Source organism: Alosa pseudoharengus, unplaced genomic scaffold (assembly GCF_046254945.1).
Source record: "Alosa pseudoharengus isolate Yale_2024_CS ecotype anadromous, Long Island Sound unplaced genomic scaffold, YU_APseudo_1.1 YU_APseudo_1.1_scf_12, whole genome shotgun sequence".
Classification (NCBI taxonomy): domain Eukaryota; kingdom Metazoa; phylum Chordata; class Actinopteri; order Clupeiformes; family Clupeidae; genus Alosa; species Alosa pseudoharengus.
In genome coordinates, this window is record NW_027468587.1 from 15,670,125 (window position 1) to 15,686,173 (window position 16,049).

General features: G+C 45.2%; 1 protein-coding gene across 2 annotated transcripts in view; it reads right to left on the reverse strand.

The window, feature by feature from the left end:
* Positions 1 to 355: 355 nt before the first annotated feature.
* Positions 356 to 16,049, reverse strand: part of dennd4b (DENN/MADD domain containing 4B) — a 44,822-nt gene continuing 29,128 nt past the window's right edge. Inside the window, exons 12-29 of one of the 2 annotated variants that reach the window (XM_076280234.1) lie at positions 14,709 to 14,924; positions 14,025 to 14,170; positions 13,631 to 13,764; positions 13,211 to 13,325; positions 11,878 to 12,084; positions 11,526 to 11,654; positions 10,965 to 11,109; positions 10,632 to 10,778; positions 10,092 to 10,317; positions 9,038 to 9,323; positions 8,576 to 8,680; positions 7,930 to 8,105; positions 6,710 to 6,872; positions 5,580 to 5,819; positions 5,024 to 5,123; positions 4,505 to 4,673; positions 4,140 to 4,198; positions 356 to 3,706 (exon numbers count right to left, since the gene is read on the reverse strand). In XM_076280234.1, coding sequence (XP_076136349.1) covers positions 3,561 to 3,706; positions 4,140 to 4,198; positions 4,505 to 4,673; positions 5,024 to 5,123; positions 5,580 to 5,819; positions 6,710 to 6,872; positions 7,930 to 8,105; positions 8,576 to 8,680; positions 9,038 to 9,323; positions 10,092 to 10,317; positions 10,632 to 10,778; positions 10,965 to 11,109; positions 11,526 to 11,654; positions 11,878 to 12,084; positions 13,211 to 13,325; positions 13,631 to 13,764; positions 14,025 to 14,170; positions 14,709 to 14,924 — 2,909 coding nt within the window. In that variant the 3' untranslated portion in view covers positions 356 to 3,560. Of the gene's footprint in view, positions 3,707 to 4,139; positions 4,199 to 4,504; positions 4,674 to 5,023; positions 5,124 to 5,579; positions 5,820 to 6,709; positions 6,873 to 7,929; positions 8,106 to 8,575; positions 8,681 to 9,037; positions 9,324 to 10,091; positions 10,321 to 10,631; positions 10,779 to 10,964; positions 11,110 to 11,525; positions 11,655 to 11,877; positions 12,085 to 13,210; positions 13,326 to 13,630; positions 13,765 to 14,024; positions 14,171 to 14,708; positions 14,925 to 16,049 lie in introns of both variants that reach the window. The other variant, XM_076280233.1, reaches the window with a different exon arrangement.

Sequence of the window (16,049 nt, forward strand, 5' to 3'; positions counted from 1 at the left end):
TTTCAACTGAGGCTGATCAGAGGTGGTGTAAAGGCACTGGTCAGTGTGTGTTAACTGACGTATCACAGTGGAACACCTGTATACAGCTTGGGGGTCCCCCAAGGATTGTGTCTTCACCAGCTGCTCCCAAACACAGAAGATACTGCTGCCTTGAGTGTCCATAGTTGATAAGGTTAATATGAGGAAATAAGGTAATACATAATAAGGAATAAGGTACGTTACCAGTTCAACATCATTACAAAACTATACAAACCCTATTTTTACCATAGACCATTTGTTCCATCATATTTCTAAAAGCTGTGGCGAAATGACCATGTAGACCTGTAAGGATGTGATACTGTGGTTAACAGTTAAGGTTGAAATCTGGGGGCAAATGAGGTAATACTGTTCCATGACTTCAAAGCACAGTCTGGCCTTCTGGCGGTGTTCACACTGACCTCCTATAACATATTGGCCAAAAAACATGACATAATTGAAGCATATGAAGTGAAGTAAGTGTACCAAGAGGTGTCAACGCAGTACATAATAAAGACAAAAGTGAGCTGGGGGTAGATAGGTTTTTATATTTTCTTACAAAAAATAAACAAAAGAAAATAAACAAAAGATAACATAACACCATATAAATTACGACAAACACAATAAACTTTAAATACAGCTCTCTTTACTTCATTTTGATATTTTAACCATAAAAAATAAAAACTGACACTGGAAGTCATTACCTCTTACAAGTATCCAATGGACAAGTATCCACTTATGGACAAGTATCCAGTCCATTGCATCAAAGCAAACACAGTGGCATTTTCCCATGCATGATCTAAGCTCCCTTTGGCATAGTCCGCCCTCTGCTGGTCATGACCATTTATTGCAGTTTGTTCGGCTTGGCAAAATTTTGCATTGGGGTGGGTTGAGGAAGGAAACAAACTATATATTTGCAATAGTACAAGATCAAGGTTCTTACCTGTGATCTTCTCTTTACAACAAGTATCATATATAATGGTGTATCAGTGCCATAAGAATATGCTAATTTGTTCAATTTAAGACTAAAATAAAGTGTAATGAATATCATTTCCTCTCAATTCCCATGAAACATTATTCAGAAACTCACAAAATCACAAATCACAGCTTTCTTTTTTCCCTAGAGCAATAAAACCACAGTAAAAAAAAAGAGGGTATCAAACTTCTCAACATCATTCTCAATGTCCAAACATGGAGATGTGCACTTGCTGGGCTCCTCTATGGAAAATGCTGTGACAAAATAAACATATTCACTATGGTTATTTAGCTTTCAACTGTGGTACTGAAATTACATATTCCTTACACATCTAACTTAGTGTGTTCACTAATAAGATGACAATTAGGCTCAAAATATTATGGGTTATGTAGTCCAGACCAACATATGGAGAAAGTCAACCTGTGAGTTTCCTCTCAACATCCCTAGCCAACAGTAAAACGTAAACTTTATTCAAATAATGAATAAAGTTAATCAGTCATTGCTGCTGTTCAAGCTAGTGCTGGGTTGATTTATATGTGGAGGAAACAAACACAATATCAATAACATATAGATGTAGGCATCTAAAAAGAGCACTGAAAAATAATAATGTTAAAATCTTATTACAAGTCAGTGCCAAAAAACAAAACAAAACAAAACAAAAAAGACTGGCACGCTTATCCACTGCATTAAGCCCAGCAAAAGGTTCTAGTATTGACCATGAGGTGCAGGTGCATTCTGGAACACGTGCAAGTTCTGAGTTCTGAGTGGCTTGGAGTAGATTTGATCCTAAGGTGCTTCCCACATACAGTCTAGACACATACGAGTGAATGTAGCTGCTGAGATGCCTATTTGGGTAAGCCCAGCCGAGCGGATTAAAAACAATACAGTCCAACGACAGTCACAGTGGTGAGAATTCTAGAATTCTCTAGCATTAAAAGCAGTGCAGTGGAAATGTGGTTTTCCCTTTATGCTGTCAAAAAAAAAAGAGAAACACACACACAGAGATAGGTATAAGACAAATATATATAACACATGTTTACCATGAGTACTATACCAGTAGAACAAGGCAAAAATATGCATAATGCCACGGGAGACAAAGTTGTAGGTGACATTGACAGGTGTGATAGTATGCCTCAGCCAAGTTCTCTTCCCCCTCTCTTTGCCTTTTTTGTCAGTTGTCTTCTGTATCGCTGTGAGCAAAGCAGTGTCTGAATGACCAGTCAACACTCCTGTCCCACGTCATGGTCAAACCGACCGACAGGCAACCATACAATGCAAAAAAATAAAATAAAATCTAGCAGTCCTCTTTAAGTGTGTGTGCGTGTGTGTGTGTGTGTGTGTGTGTGCGTGCGTGCGAGAGAGAGAGGTCTCTTGGTTTGAGGTCACACCGAGTGCTGATCTATACCCGACCTTTTTGTCCGACCATGGAGCATCGCCTCCTTCCTCACGGTTTCCTCTGCTTCAATGACCTGGTCCACACCAAACTCTGGACATGGGCCTCTCCTCTGCCCTGTGAAGGAAGCATCTCCGTTCCCTTCCTCAGGGGCTGTCAGTGTTTCTCTCCAGTCTGAACTGAGGGTCATTAATAAGAGTCTGGTTCAAATTGTCCCTGTACTGTATTATCCATTTAGACCTCCTCTCCCCAGGGCCTCCTCAAGGATGCAGCCGACAGCCTGAACTCCACACACACAAGCCGTTGTGTCTTGTTTTCTCCTGGCAAAAGGCTAGGATGGCAACAAAAGGTGGGACTGGGGTTCAAAAAGATGAGGGTAAAAAAGGTGAAAAGAAATTAGAGAACAAATTGTTGCTGAAGCCCTTGCCCTTCACAGTGTGCTAATAGCACGTTCCACCCCTTTTGGAATTGACCAACTGCCCGGCCACTGTTTGTCCTTAAGTAGATAACAGGTTCTACTTTGAAGGCAATGCAACGCGTGTTTGATGTCCATATGAGGTGCATAGTTTAGGATTGTGTCTGAAGCACAAGCCCACACGAGAAGAGTCTGCAGAATGCTTCAGGGCAGAAATACAAGGCAGCACAAGACTACATTTAAGGAACTCAGGTGTGAGAGACCGATGAGCTATGCCTATACTTTGCCTGACCATAGCCAAAACATGGCAACTGCTAACCTGACACCTATAAAGCTAGTCTAGTCAGCTGTAATCCCTCTGTAATCCAAAGAATGACAACAAACAATGGCATCACTTCCAAAGATTCTACAAGCCTGGCAACGGTTATGTTCTTGTTGTGACAAGGACAATCTCCCACACTGATGGCCAGGCAAAGCTGAGAGATCGCAATGGGAAAAGCCAGTTGTCATTCCAATTCCTATTCAGTTGTACTGGCAGCAGCAAGATAAGCTGTTTAGAGTTTGGCCAAGACTAAGTGTGGTGTTGCCATCTCTGAAAAGCACACTGAGGTGTTTAGGCAAAACCAGGCAAATCTGCAGGGGCAAGGTGAGGGCCTTCATGTTGAAGTGGTAGTCATGGTGATGGTGATGGTGTTGAGGGAGAGGTCTAGCAGGCCCTGGTGAGGAGGAGGAAGAGGAGAGAGTGCGCGGGAGGGGAGTCGTCAGCACTCAAGAGGAAACAGAAAGCAGCGTCGGCAGTCCACGGCTTTGGGACTGGGCGGCTGTGCCCGCTTCCGTCGCAGCTCGTCCCGGCCCACAGAGCCGCTCAGCCGAGAGTAGGCCGTCTTGTACTTCTTATCGAACGCCGCTGCGCACACACACACACCAGAAACAAAAACAACAATAAGCAATAAAATCTAAGTTTTATATTTATGTGCGTCATGCTACTTGCAAATCAAAGGATTAGCAATAAGTAAAACTGCTCCAAACACAAAAGCCTTGTTTACAAATATTTAACTGAGTAATCAAGACAGTTATCAAATCTACCAAAATTGGAGATTCAGGGACTTCAGTATAAAAACTAATTATGTACAAAAATGTCAATGTTAAATAGAATGACTTGTACAACAACGAAAAAAGCAAACTGTGGCCTGTAATTTGGCAGGTCATCTAACGTTTGAAACTGGACTTTCATCTGTTGGCATGTTTTCCCTTGCTAGTACACGTTCCATCTGATGCATCCCTCTGTCAGGCAGGCACCTCTTTTATCTGCTTCCAACATTCACAGCATGGCAACTCACCGACATGATCTTTTCCCATAGCAGCCAGGGTCAGGAACAGGATCTCTCTGTACAAACTCCTAAACGCAGACAAACACACGAACATCAGGCACCACACTTTCACTGGGGGTTTAACAGCTACTGCAACTCTTGTCCTCGGAAACTCTGGACAGAATCTGCTAAAATTCACAACTCCAATTATTTCAGATAACTTTAAAACAAATGTACATCATTTCTGTGTTGTTACTAAAAGACATTGCATAAGTACTGTTTAGAGTGAGGAAGTGAGAGTGATATGGCATCACAATGGAAACTTCTGTGGCCGTGACCCTGACGGGAATGAGTGGGTCATCCAAGATAATATTTAAATCACGGGCAGCGCTCACCTCTGGATCCGAGGGTTGCCCGGTTGCTTGGCGATGGTATCCAGTAACAGGGTGACCGCCTTGTGTACCTCATTCATGCCGACCCAGCGTAGCACTTCCTCCAGGAAGCTGAGGGTGAAGGGGTGGTTGTGCCTACGCCAGCTGTGGTTCCGCAGCATGCGGACACCGCCTAAAGAGAGAGAGAGAGACAGAGAGAGAGAGAGACAGAGAGAGAGAGAGAGAGAGAGAGAGAGAGAGAGAGAGGGCCAGGAGGAAGGGAAAAAGGGTGAGAAAAAAAAGGTTGAAGTCAAAGGAGCAAAGGTCAAACACACATGAAGGATCACAAATCGAAAAAGGAAACAGTGGGTTTGGCTTCAGTAATCATCACTGTGTTGAAATCCATTGCATACACAGCTAGGACAGCATTTCTTCTCTGCCACTTGCTACCTTTCAGCCATTCCACACCTAACACTAGCGCCACACAGAGCAGGAAAGGCTGCCACACAGATGTCAGAAATGATGAGTGAGCTGGTCTCTTACTGTGTATTCTCCAGACGACGTAGAGCGGAGGCCAGAAGTCTGTATCTGGCGTCAGAGTGTCCCAGAGAAGCCTGACGCGCACTGCAGGGTTCTCTATACTCTACAACAAACACACGGCATCACAATTAGCACTCTCGCCACATACCTGCGCACGTCTACTCACTGGCATAGTCACCGATCAACCAATCGTAAATGTCAATGAGAGCAAGCTTGTGCATGAGGCTTCACCTCAGCCATAGCAACAGCATCTTTGTCAGGACTTCTTGCTTTTCCTTAGTAAAAGCTGCTCCCTGTAGCAAAATGCTGCATAATATTTGCTTTAATGAATTAATTCATTCACATAGTATTCATGCACTCAATCACTTCATCCCTTCATGTATACAGTAGCAAGAAAAAGTAAATGAACCCTTTGGAATAACATGCATTATTAAGGTATAAAATGTGCCTTTTCTTTGAAGTGTCCTTGACCTTAACGAATAAATGCTGTGGAATGAGCTCAACAAAGCCATTCACACCTCCCATACCTGTGTATGTACCTGAGTGTGTGTGCCGTTACCTGCGTGATGTGTGCGGCGAGCTGTGAGGAGCGGACGAGCTGCAGCAGGTTGCTGGGCAGGCCCAGGCGCTGAAAGTACCAGACCAGGTTCCAGAAGATGATGGAGTGGCTGTCCAGCAGCTGTGGCTGCGAGAGCACGGCCTCGCCCTCGTTCTCCAGCAGGCTCTCCAGCTCCTTGCGCAGCACCAGCGGGCTCAGGTAGGCCACCGTCACCAGCGGAGGTCCGCTCACAGACAGGCCCTGTGGAGGCGAGGCAAGTTCGTTTATATAGCGCATTTTCATACACAGGGGTAAGTCAACGTAGCCTCGTAAAACCAGACTTTTGACTTCGCTTCTCTTCGTGCAAAGAGTCTGGCCAGGCGTCATTGGCAAATGTCTTCTTTCTTGGTGGATGGCCACTTGTTTGAAGTTTAAAATTATTGGAGTTCCTTTAAACCAATCACTAACGTTTGGGTCATGAATAAACTCAGGGCTCAACTTAAAAGTAACTGCTCTTAGCCACACCCTCTGTTCACTGGTTGGTTGGTGGCTGTTGGTTGGTTTTCTACACCACATCTGTGCCAGTCTAAACTGCCCAGGGACTACGGGCGGAAACTAGCAATTTGCTACAACCTGGCACAAGACATCTAATAATGTTGTTTGCGCACTGTCCCTGTTCAAATAAGTCAATTACAATTACAGATTGAGCGTGAGTAGACGGGTGGATCCAGGCTAAATTCAATGTGCTTTACATAAACAAAAGCAAAGAATAATATCTAATAAAAGCACAAAAAAGGGCAATAGTTACAAAAAAAACTTTAAAAAGTAAAGTACACAAAATACAATAATCAAAAAAGGGGAACAATGGGATACTAGGGGGTTAGTGGAACATCTACTACATGCCTAACCAGATTCTGATCTGGTGCACAAAATATATATTTCCATGCTCTTATCGCACTAGCTATATTGCACTGCCCTTTTCTGATTTATGTTTGTCATTGGACTGCAGAGTTGTCATTTTCTTTTGGCTAAAACTGCATTGTGTATGTAATATCCTGTAATTATTATATAGAATGAAATTGAAGCCCATTGATTTCGTCAATGCAGTCACCTTGTTAAGTACTGGAAGTGGTGGCTAAGCTGGGACTTACGCTGGTGGTGTTGCTGCTGCTGCTCTCTGAGTAGCCGCTGGTCTCCGAGCTGGAGTCGTCACTCAGGCCGTTCGGCAGCGGGCGCTCTGAGCCCTCTTGACCACCAGGGGGCCTCATGGCGCTCTCCACCTCATCCTCGGCGTTCAAGGTGCTCCTCTCTGAGCTGGAGTGCAAGCATTGTCTCATTACACACAGAAACCTACAACACTCTTATGTCTTGTACGTTATCATAAGATATAAAAAAAAACTTTTTATTTTTGTGATTTGAAATGCTCAAAATGCACTTTTAAAGTTGGTGTAGGAGTCTTGTATGCAGTGTCTGTCCTTGGCTATCTGCCCTTGATTCAACACATACACTGAGCGTGCTGTAGATAGACTTGGCCTTGCAGGTGGTCAAGGAGTTAAGACGACTTATCAGTAAAGGGTTAAATGGATTAGAAAAGCAGCTCGCGGAGATAAGTGAGGAGAGCCTACGGCACAGGCACATCTGTGTCTATGCCTCACTACACTGAGGAGATGGAAAGTTACATTGCGTTTGCCTCTGCTCTTTACTGAACAGGTTACATGAGTCACCAGACTGCCACAGGACATGAAGCGGAAGGAAGTTTGACCACAGAAACAGCTGATCGGCAGGTGTGGTCCCATAGCTTTTGTCTTTAGGGTACATTTGTAAGATCTGAGAAAAAAACACCAAATCTGGCACACTGAGTTTCTCAACAGGAGGTGACATTGTGAGCCACAGTGCTCTTCACTGGAGGAGTGCACCAGATATCGTGTTGCTCTCTGGTCCTTTAGACTCACTCCTGAGCATCTTTAGGCTCCATACGCAAACTTTTTTTCAATTCTCACGTTTAAATGTAATGGTATATGTGGCACTGATTCAGATTTTTGAGAGTATATGAATCAGATTTTAACTTAAATAAGTGAGAATTACAGCTGAACCACAACGAATCTCCCATGTGCAAATACGCACTGTTCATTGTGCATTGTCTAGTTCTAGTTTTCATATTTGCAAACTGATTACAAAATTACAAAATATTTTATACAATGTTTCTAACTCATTGACAGGAGACTGTTTTTTTTGTGTATGTATTCAAAGACATTCACCCAAAACAGTACTTGATATGTCCATACTTTTCCAGGTCGGGTAAAACAGTACTTCATATTTCCATACTTCTCCCGACTTTCCAGACCTGCAGAAAGCGAGCACCCGGGATTACCTGCTGACGGGACCCAGGTCGCAGATCTCCGCATTGAGCAGGGGAACGAAGGTGGCCGAGCAGAACGGGCAGCTGGAGTTCAGGTTGGAATCATCAGACGTCCAGCCCGCCATGATCTCCTCGTCGTACACCAGGGAGTTGCAGCTCCGACACAGAGAGCAGCTTGACATCAACACCTGCAGGAGGATGGATGGATGGATAGATGAATGGATGGATGGATGGATGGATGGATGGATGGATGGATGGATGGAGGGCACACCGTTAGGAACACAGCAGCAGCTGTCTTGCATGCCGTGTCTGGACTTGAGTATAGTTTATTGTGGTGTCTATGGTGTGATGCTATGACAAGACAATGAGACAGAGAGCAGGCCAACACTAACAGTTGGGGTTGAATGGTGCTTTTCTAAAACCCAACTGGACCTAATATCAAATAGTAGGACTCCACGCTAGTAGCTGCATCAACAGCTAGATGACTGATTCCAGGGAGAGTGTACAGTACCATAGCACTGTTTGCACACTAAACCAGGGCTGTGTAAGACTACTAGATTACAAGCACTCTAAAGGCCATACAGCAAAGTCTTATCACTATTCTATATTCTGGAGCCTGGTCTGGTACTTCCAGTACTTTCTCTTCAGATGCTTTTACCTCCAGTCCAGCTCCCTCTGGTGTGGGGTCCCAGGATTTCCTCAGCGGAAAGTTCAGACCGGGCGGCTCCGTCAGGTCAATGTCACTTCCGACAGACAGTGAACTCTGTTTGAGAAGAGGAAACGACTATTAAGTGTCTGTCACTTTCATGGGACACTGAGTAAATATTTGCATTGTAGTGGACGCACATCTAACCGCCAATCTAAAGCTTAGCCGACAGCATGTGTGTGAAGTGAAAAGGGGAAGAAACAGATAAGGAAATAAGACACAAAAGACAATAGACGCAAGACAAAACAAGGCTGTCAGTTAGTCATTAATGAAACGAACATCCCTTTTTACACACGCGCACGCACGCAAAACAAAACCCACCTAACAACAACATGAACAGCTCTGTTATACACACACACACACACACACACACACACACACACACACACACACACACACACACACACACACTACCTCAGAGGTGGCGTTGACCAGCCGCTCCTTGGCCCTGAGCAGGGTCTCGGTGACCTGGGCCTTGCGGGCCTGCCTCCGCTCGGCCGCCTTGTTCCCTGGTCCGGAGCCGCTGCCTCCTCCTGGCCGCCGCTCGTCCACACTGGCCGCCCGCCGCACGAACGCCCGGTGGCGCGTGGGCGTGAGCAGCTGCTGCAGCTTCCCTGCCAGGCCGCGGCTCGGCGACGCCACGTGGTTGTAGTTCTCGTCCAGCGTCTTTCTGCTCAAGCTGTCTCTGGCATCCGTCGACCTGGGAGAGGAAAGGGGGAAATAGTTTCAAAGCAAGTACATAATTCACTTTTGTTTGTATTCTGATTCAGTATCTTCAACTCAATATTTAGGACGGAGTAGTTTCTATTTTGTTCCTTTTGATTCATTGCATATTATTTCACCACAGAAAAACCCTCTTACTCAGTTACACACTGTTTTTTTTTTTAACAGAATTGCAAGTTTACACGCACTGAACACATATCGGAACGTCACCTATTTCAGCCCATGCCCTATTTCCACCCTTCTACGTGTATGTGTCATTTAATATTAATTTCTATACAAACCAAGATGGCGGATTCCTAAAGAAACCAAGCACTTGGAGCTCCAGTGGAATTTTGATTTTGCGACGAGAATTCTTGGTCTAACCGTTGATGAGCCGAGTGAGTGGGCGGAAATAGGGCACCAACCAGCCCAGCACCAAACTCCAAGCACGGTAAACAAAATCGGATTTTTAAGGCAGTAAATGCTCCAGATAAGAACTAAACCAGATTTTGTTCAAATCTACACATTTATGTCTACTGACAAATGTAAGGTTCATTTATCAAATGTTATTTTGAAGTATTAAAAACATCTTTGTTTTAGAATTTTCGAATGAAAGGGGCGGTAATTGGTGCTTTTACGATACAAATATATACCACAAACTACACTGTGGCACTGAATATTTGGTTATACACTGATGATAAAAACGTAGTGTTGTTTGGAGTGCTGAGATGACCCCCACTAGGACCTCTGGTCCCGTCCCACTCACCTGCTCTCCCTCTCCCCAGGCTGGCACCTGCAGTGTGGGTCGGCCTCGGGCGTCTCAGCGCAGTCCTTGTAGAAGGTGGACAGGCACACCTGACTGCGCTTCACGAGGACCCCAGACGGAGGCAGTCCTGCGGGGACCTCTGGCGGTCCGGCGGGAGGTTTGCGGGACGCAGGGTCGTCCGCACCGACGGTGTTCCGGAGCAACGCTTTCCTGGTCAACTTGACCTCTGCTAGGAACAGAGAGGTCACAGTCAGATGGGTTCGGAGAGAGGAGGCTCATATTTACACGTGCCATTGTCTGTTTGGAGTGGATCAGCATAGCTCCCTGGATTAGGCTGGGCATGTGGTGTAACCTAAGCCTGTGGTGGGTGTGTGTGGTGCGGCGCGGTGGGGTGGGGTGGGGTGGTGGGTTGTGTGTGGTGCGGCGCGGTGGGGTGGGGTGGGGTGGGGTGGTGGGTGTGTGTGGTGCGGCGCGGTGGGGTGGGGTGGGGTGGGGTGGGGTGGGGTGGAGTGTCGGTGTGGTGGCCTGTGTGCTACTCACGGTCAGTGGAGGAGCGCATGCTGCTGAGGCTGTTGCTCTTGGTGAGCAAGCTGGTCAATGATTCGTGGCTGGAGCTTTCACTCAAGCCGCTCCAGCTGTTCTGGCGAACCAGAGCAGAGTGGGGACGGGGCTTAGAGAGGATGACATCTGAGGGAAAAAAACAGAAAACAAAAATGTTAAATTCATATCAAAATTCTAACTGCCTGTTTTTCTTAACACTTTGCATAACTTACAAAAGTAAGTTAGTTAGTTAGTTAATATGTTATATACATGCATGTTTATGAATTAATTTCTTGATTGATTGATATTACATAGCTTTAGATTGCTTCCCACCTGATCTGGAGCTCACAGAGTCACTCTTCTGCCGGTGTTTGATTGGCTGTCTGAACTGTGCCACTGCCATTACCACGTTGCGCAACTTTGCCCAGCGCAGACGGCCCCCCTGACTGGTAGAGGGCCACTTACTCTCCAAGACAGCCTGAAAAATGACCTTCAATCTTTAACAGCACATGATAGTCACTTCACTTTGCCATTGTAATGCATATAACATAAACATAATATTCCTATGCACAATTATGTCTGCCTTTTAAAGTCTTACTGTTTACCTTATGTTATTGTTATTATTAGGAAGATGAGTTATCATGGGCTTTAAGCTTTTTTGAGATCACAAAGTATCAAAAGCTTCCTCATTTCCATCACAACCACAACCTTCTCTCCCTCTCTCTCTCTCTCCCTCCCTCTCCCTCCCTCTCTCTCTCTCTCTCTCTCTCCCTCCCTCTCTCTCTCTCCCTCCCTCCCTCTCTCTCTCTCTCTATCACAAAGTATCAAAACCTTTATTTATTTTTTTGCTGAGATTTTAACCTGTGCCTATGAAAGTCTGATTCCAGCCCTCACCTTGTTGTAGTAGCCATAGGTGATGGTGTTGGGCGTTATGCCTGCCTTCTTCATCTCCAGGAGCACCCGCACTGCGAGTACAGGCTGACCATACTGTCCACAGAGCTGCATCAGGATCCGATAACACACCTGCAACAAACGGCACGGCCATGACACTGGTTATTACCTTCACAAAAAGAATACACCATCAGTGGTCACAAAAAGCTGGTTGCTAAAAGAGAACACTCATTAATTAAAAGGGTGTTAAGTTTTAATTGAAGGGTGTCAATTTTATTGAGCCTCCTGGCACTAAGCGAATCTCTGGCATGGACGCTGTGCATGATGGGAAGGCGAGGTCCTCCTCCTGTCTCACCTCGTCAGGCAGCACCACCTTGCGCGTCTCCATGTGCTTGAGCACCTCGTAGGCGGTGTGCAGCGTGCGCACCTTGGTGCTCTCCGCACGGACAAAGGTGGGCAGGTAGATGAACCAGAGGCCGTAGCAGTGACCCAGCAGGCACTTGGACCACATGTCGGGCACCGAGGCGTACTTCTGCGCCCGCTTCTGGGCCAGCTTGATCTCCTGCAGCACAGGATGAGAGAGAGAGAAGACATCAAACATCAATATCCAGCACAATAATAAGCTGAGAGTGCACTCTTAGGAGTTGAATTAAAGCAGCACAATAACACAAGCTGGGAGTGCACTCTTAGGAGTTGAATCCTGCATGTTGACATTTTAATTATAACACTAAACAGGTGAGAGAGAGAGAGAGAGATGGAGAGAGAAAAAGAGAGAGAGAGAGAGAGAGAGGAAAGGAGACACGGATGGGGCTAATCAAGAGGGAGGGACATATGACATAACAAGATGTCATAAAATGGTAGTTCTGCATTTTGACATTTTAATTATAACACCAAACAGGTGAGAGAGAGAGAGAGAGAGAGAGAGAGAGAGAGAGAGAGAGAGAGAGAGAGAGAGAGAGAGGAAAGGAGACACAGGTGGGGCTAATAGAGAGGGAGGGACAAGGGAGGGAGACAACAAGATTTGTCAAGTAAGGGATAATGTATAGAACGCCGGTCATTACTGGGAAAATACGTCCCGACAGGGCGAACCGGACCACGACGCGCAGCGGAGGGGTCTTGTTCCGCCCTGAAGGGACTTATTTTCACAGTAATGACCGGCGTTCTATACATTATCCCGCTTATTATACGGCTACTTGCCAAAAACGAAATAATAAACTCCCCACAATATGACTTTAGCCTACATAACCTAGCCTATTTGTTACCGTTCATCGTGGCATTTGCTGAGAAACAAATAGTTCGCAACAACACACGCTGCAAATCAAACATTCAGCTGATCAACTGTCTGCTTTCACGTTTGAATGAAGTTCCAGTCCTTGCGTAGTGATATGAAAGACGTATCAGAAGCACAAAACCCGTTGCCATTGACAGCGGTAATTATATGTTTGCAGCGGTAATTACATCAATTTATTTACCACTAGAACTTTGGGAAATCCCATTCAAGTCAATGGAGCGTTCTACTAGCATTGTGAAGAGCCGTATAATAAATAATGGTAGTTCTGCATTTTGACGTTTTAATTCTAACACAGGTGTGAGAAAGAAAGGGAAGAAGAGAGAGAGAGAGAGAAAGGGAAGAAGACACAGAAAGCGGTTAAAAGGGAGGGAAGAGGAAGTGAGGCCGGTCCCCTCACCTGTTTGGTGCGGCGTGGCGCGGGACTGCTGGGGGCACTGCCTTTGGTTGGGACACGCAGCTGGTCGTGCGGCCGGTCAAACAGCTCTGGCTGCAGGATGGGAAACGTCTCATAGCTGCACAACGAGATGGGGAAAAGGGCCGGAGTTACACTGCTTAGGCTACTGTTACTGTTACAGCATAAAGCAAAGGCTACTCAAACAGGTAGTGACAGTTTAAGATTGAGATAAAAATAATTTCTGATTTCAATTCCTCATTTCACTTCATCTGAATGGGGAAAATGTCACAGCTATCCAGCTTATTCCTGAGCCAAACAATGGGCCATGACCTAATGATTACCAATAGCTAAAATACTACTACAATATTTTACTAGCGGAAATAAACCCAATGCCCAGTGTGCTAATCCTGGCAGTATGCTAACCTGTAATGGGCCTGGCACTCGGAGCCATCCGCCTCCTGAGGCTCCTCTGGGGGCATGATGAAGACCGTGTGCTCCCCACTGTGGGTCTCATCCAGGTCCACCAGATGCACCTCCTCCGGTTTCTCCACATCCACCTGAGCAGGGTGGATGAGAGAGAGAGATAGATAGAGAGAGAGAGAGAGATTCAGGCAGTCGGTCATAAAGAATAAGCGATAACGGTGAACAGGCCCTCTGGGAGGACAGATCATAGAGAGAGAAATGTACAGTAGTATACATCTTTTTTCCACACACTTCAAACACACTGAAACACCTTAACTCAACTCATGCATACCTGATCATAGAGGTTTGGAAAAAGCGTTTGAATGAAGATAAAAAGTTGAATCATGGATCTGACCTTTTGTACACACTCATCGAAGAACTCCAGACTGGCGTGGCGGTCACTGACGAATGAGCACTCCTCTATGAACTGGGTGAACATCTGGGTCCTAGTGAGCTGGTTATAAAACTTCTGCTGTGTGCGGTCTCGAGACTTCAGAAACCCTACACAGCATTAAACCATTAAGATAGTTAGACTACCATGAGCTAAACATTGCGGCTGGTATTGGTATGTAACTAGGGCATAGCCTAGTTACATATACCAATACACATGTACATGCAGCGAGTCTTCAAAAAGACCAATACACATACCCACACTAGTAGATAACATAAACAATTGCAAAATACTTTAAAAAACAACACAACATTCACAAGGTTCTTCTGTGGTCTGGGGTCAAGCACTCTCCTAACACACAGACAGGAGGAATCAGTCAAGGCCTTGCAAAAAAGCTTTGGATGTTGCAATAATGACGTTCCCACAAGCTGTTTGGCGTTCTGGTTCAATGACTGTACACATACCATCCACCCCACACACACACACACACACACACACACACACACACACACACACACACACACACACACACACACACACACACACACACACACACACACACACACACACACACACACACACACACACACACACACACACACACACACACACACACACACACACACACACTCTCTCTCTCTCTCTCACCCTGTAGGTTGAAGAGGGAGCTGCAGTCGGTGGTGCGGTCAGATGGGGCCTGGGTGATGGGCAGCAGGTAGGTGCGGTAGCCCTTGAGCAGGCAGCTCATGAAGCGCAAGAACGCCTCCTGGATCTCCAGCTCCAGCTGCTTCTGCCGCCCGTAGATCAGGTCGTAGTCCGTCAGCAGGAACTCCAGCGTGGCCTCCTCCTGGCCCGGCGTACAGACTGCACAACACGACCAATGGTCAGATAGCGGTCAGATAGCTGTGCATCTTGAGTGTCTTAAGTTGACGGACATACCGTACGCTAACAACGTCAAACAAACAGGTCTTCTGAGCACAATCTGATCCAGAGAATATTCAACCATACTTAAATGGGCAGCCATGGTAGCCCACACCTGCCAACCCAAAAGAGATATTTTGAGTATATATTTATTAAATTATTATTATTTATTAAATTATATATAATAAAGCACTTTGTATGAATGTCATCAGAGTATGAAAGAAGCAAAGTAACAAACTGCTCTTGCTTATGGATATGAGGACACTACAATATCAAAAGAGTCAAGAAAGACAATGATTCAAAGATTCCATTGAATGATGCATTTAACTGGCATCAAGGCTTACACACACGGTCGGCGCCACAACGTGGATTTAAGGCAGGCGACCAACTACAGTAATTAATAGCTGTTTTAGCTAGAAACACCAAAAGCTCAGTTTTAGAGAAATTAAGCTGAAGGTACCAATCTTTCATCCTATTTGATTGATGTTCAAACTTTGATTTCTGGTGATCTGATTTTAATGTGATTCTGTTGGTTCTTGGCCTGCTACCTGGCAGCAAGGCACGATGAGGATTTTAGCAATTAAGAAGCGTATCAAAAAATATGGACTGGAGGAACTAAGGAGAGAACTGGATACTTTGGGGGTTAAACTTGATGAAGACATGGATGAAAAAAATAAAAACAAAAAGAAGAAAAGGGTCTTCAAAAGCTCCTAATAGAGTACCGAAGTCTGACGTAGCGTTTCCATGACGGCAGAATCACTGGATCTAAACAAACTTTCGAAGTGGCTTAAACAGCATTGAATGTAGACATGTGGCACCATTTCAAGCTAATAAATTGTTTTAAATGTAGGCTATAGCCATTTAAACGTGCTTTACCTGCTAGGCAGTAGCTTACCCACATAATACGGATTCCCTGGCAGGTGTAATATAAAGAAACAAAATTCCAGTGGATATTTCACGTCTTCTGAAAGACTGGCGGCTGTTAAGAGTGACGTTTTTTGCTTAAAAAATAAAGCCAAAATACGTCTGTGTATTTAAAGATTTTAACTGCATGCTGTGAAGTTACAT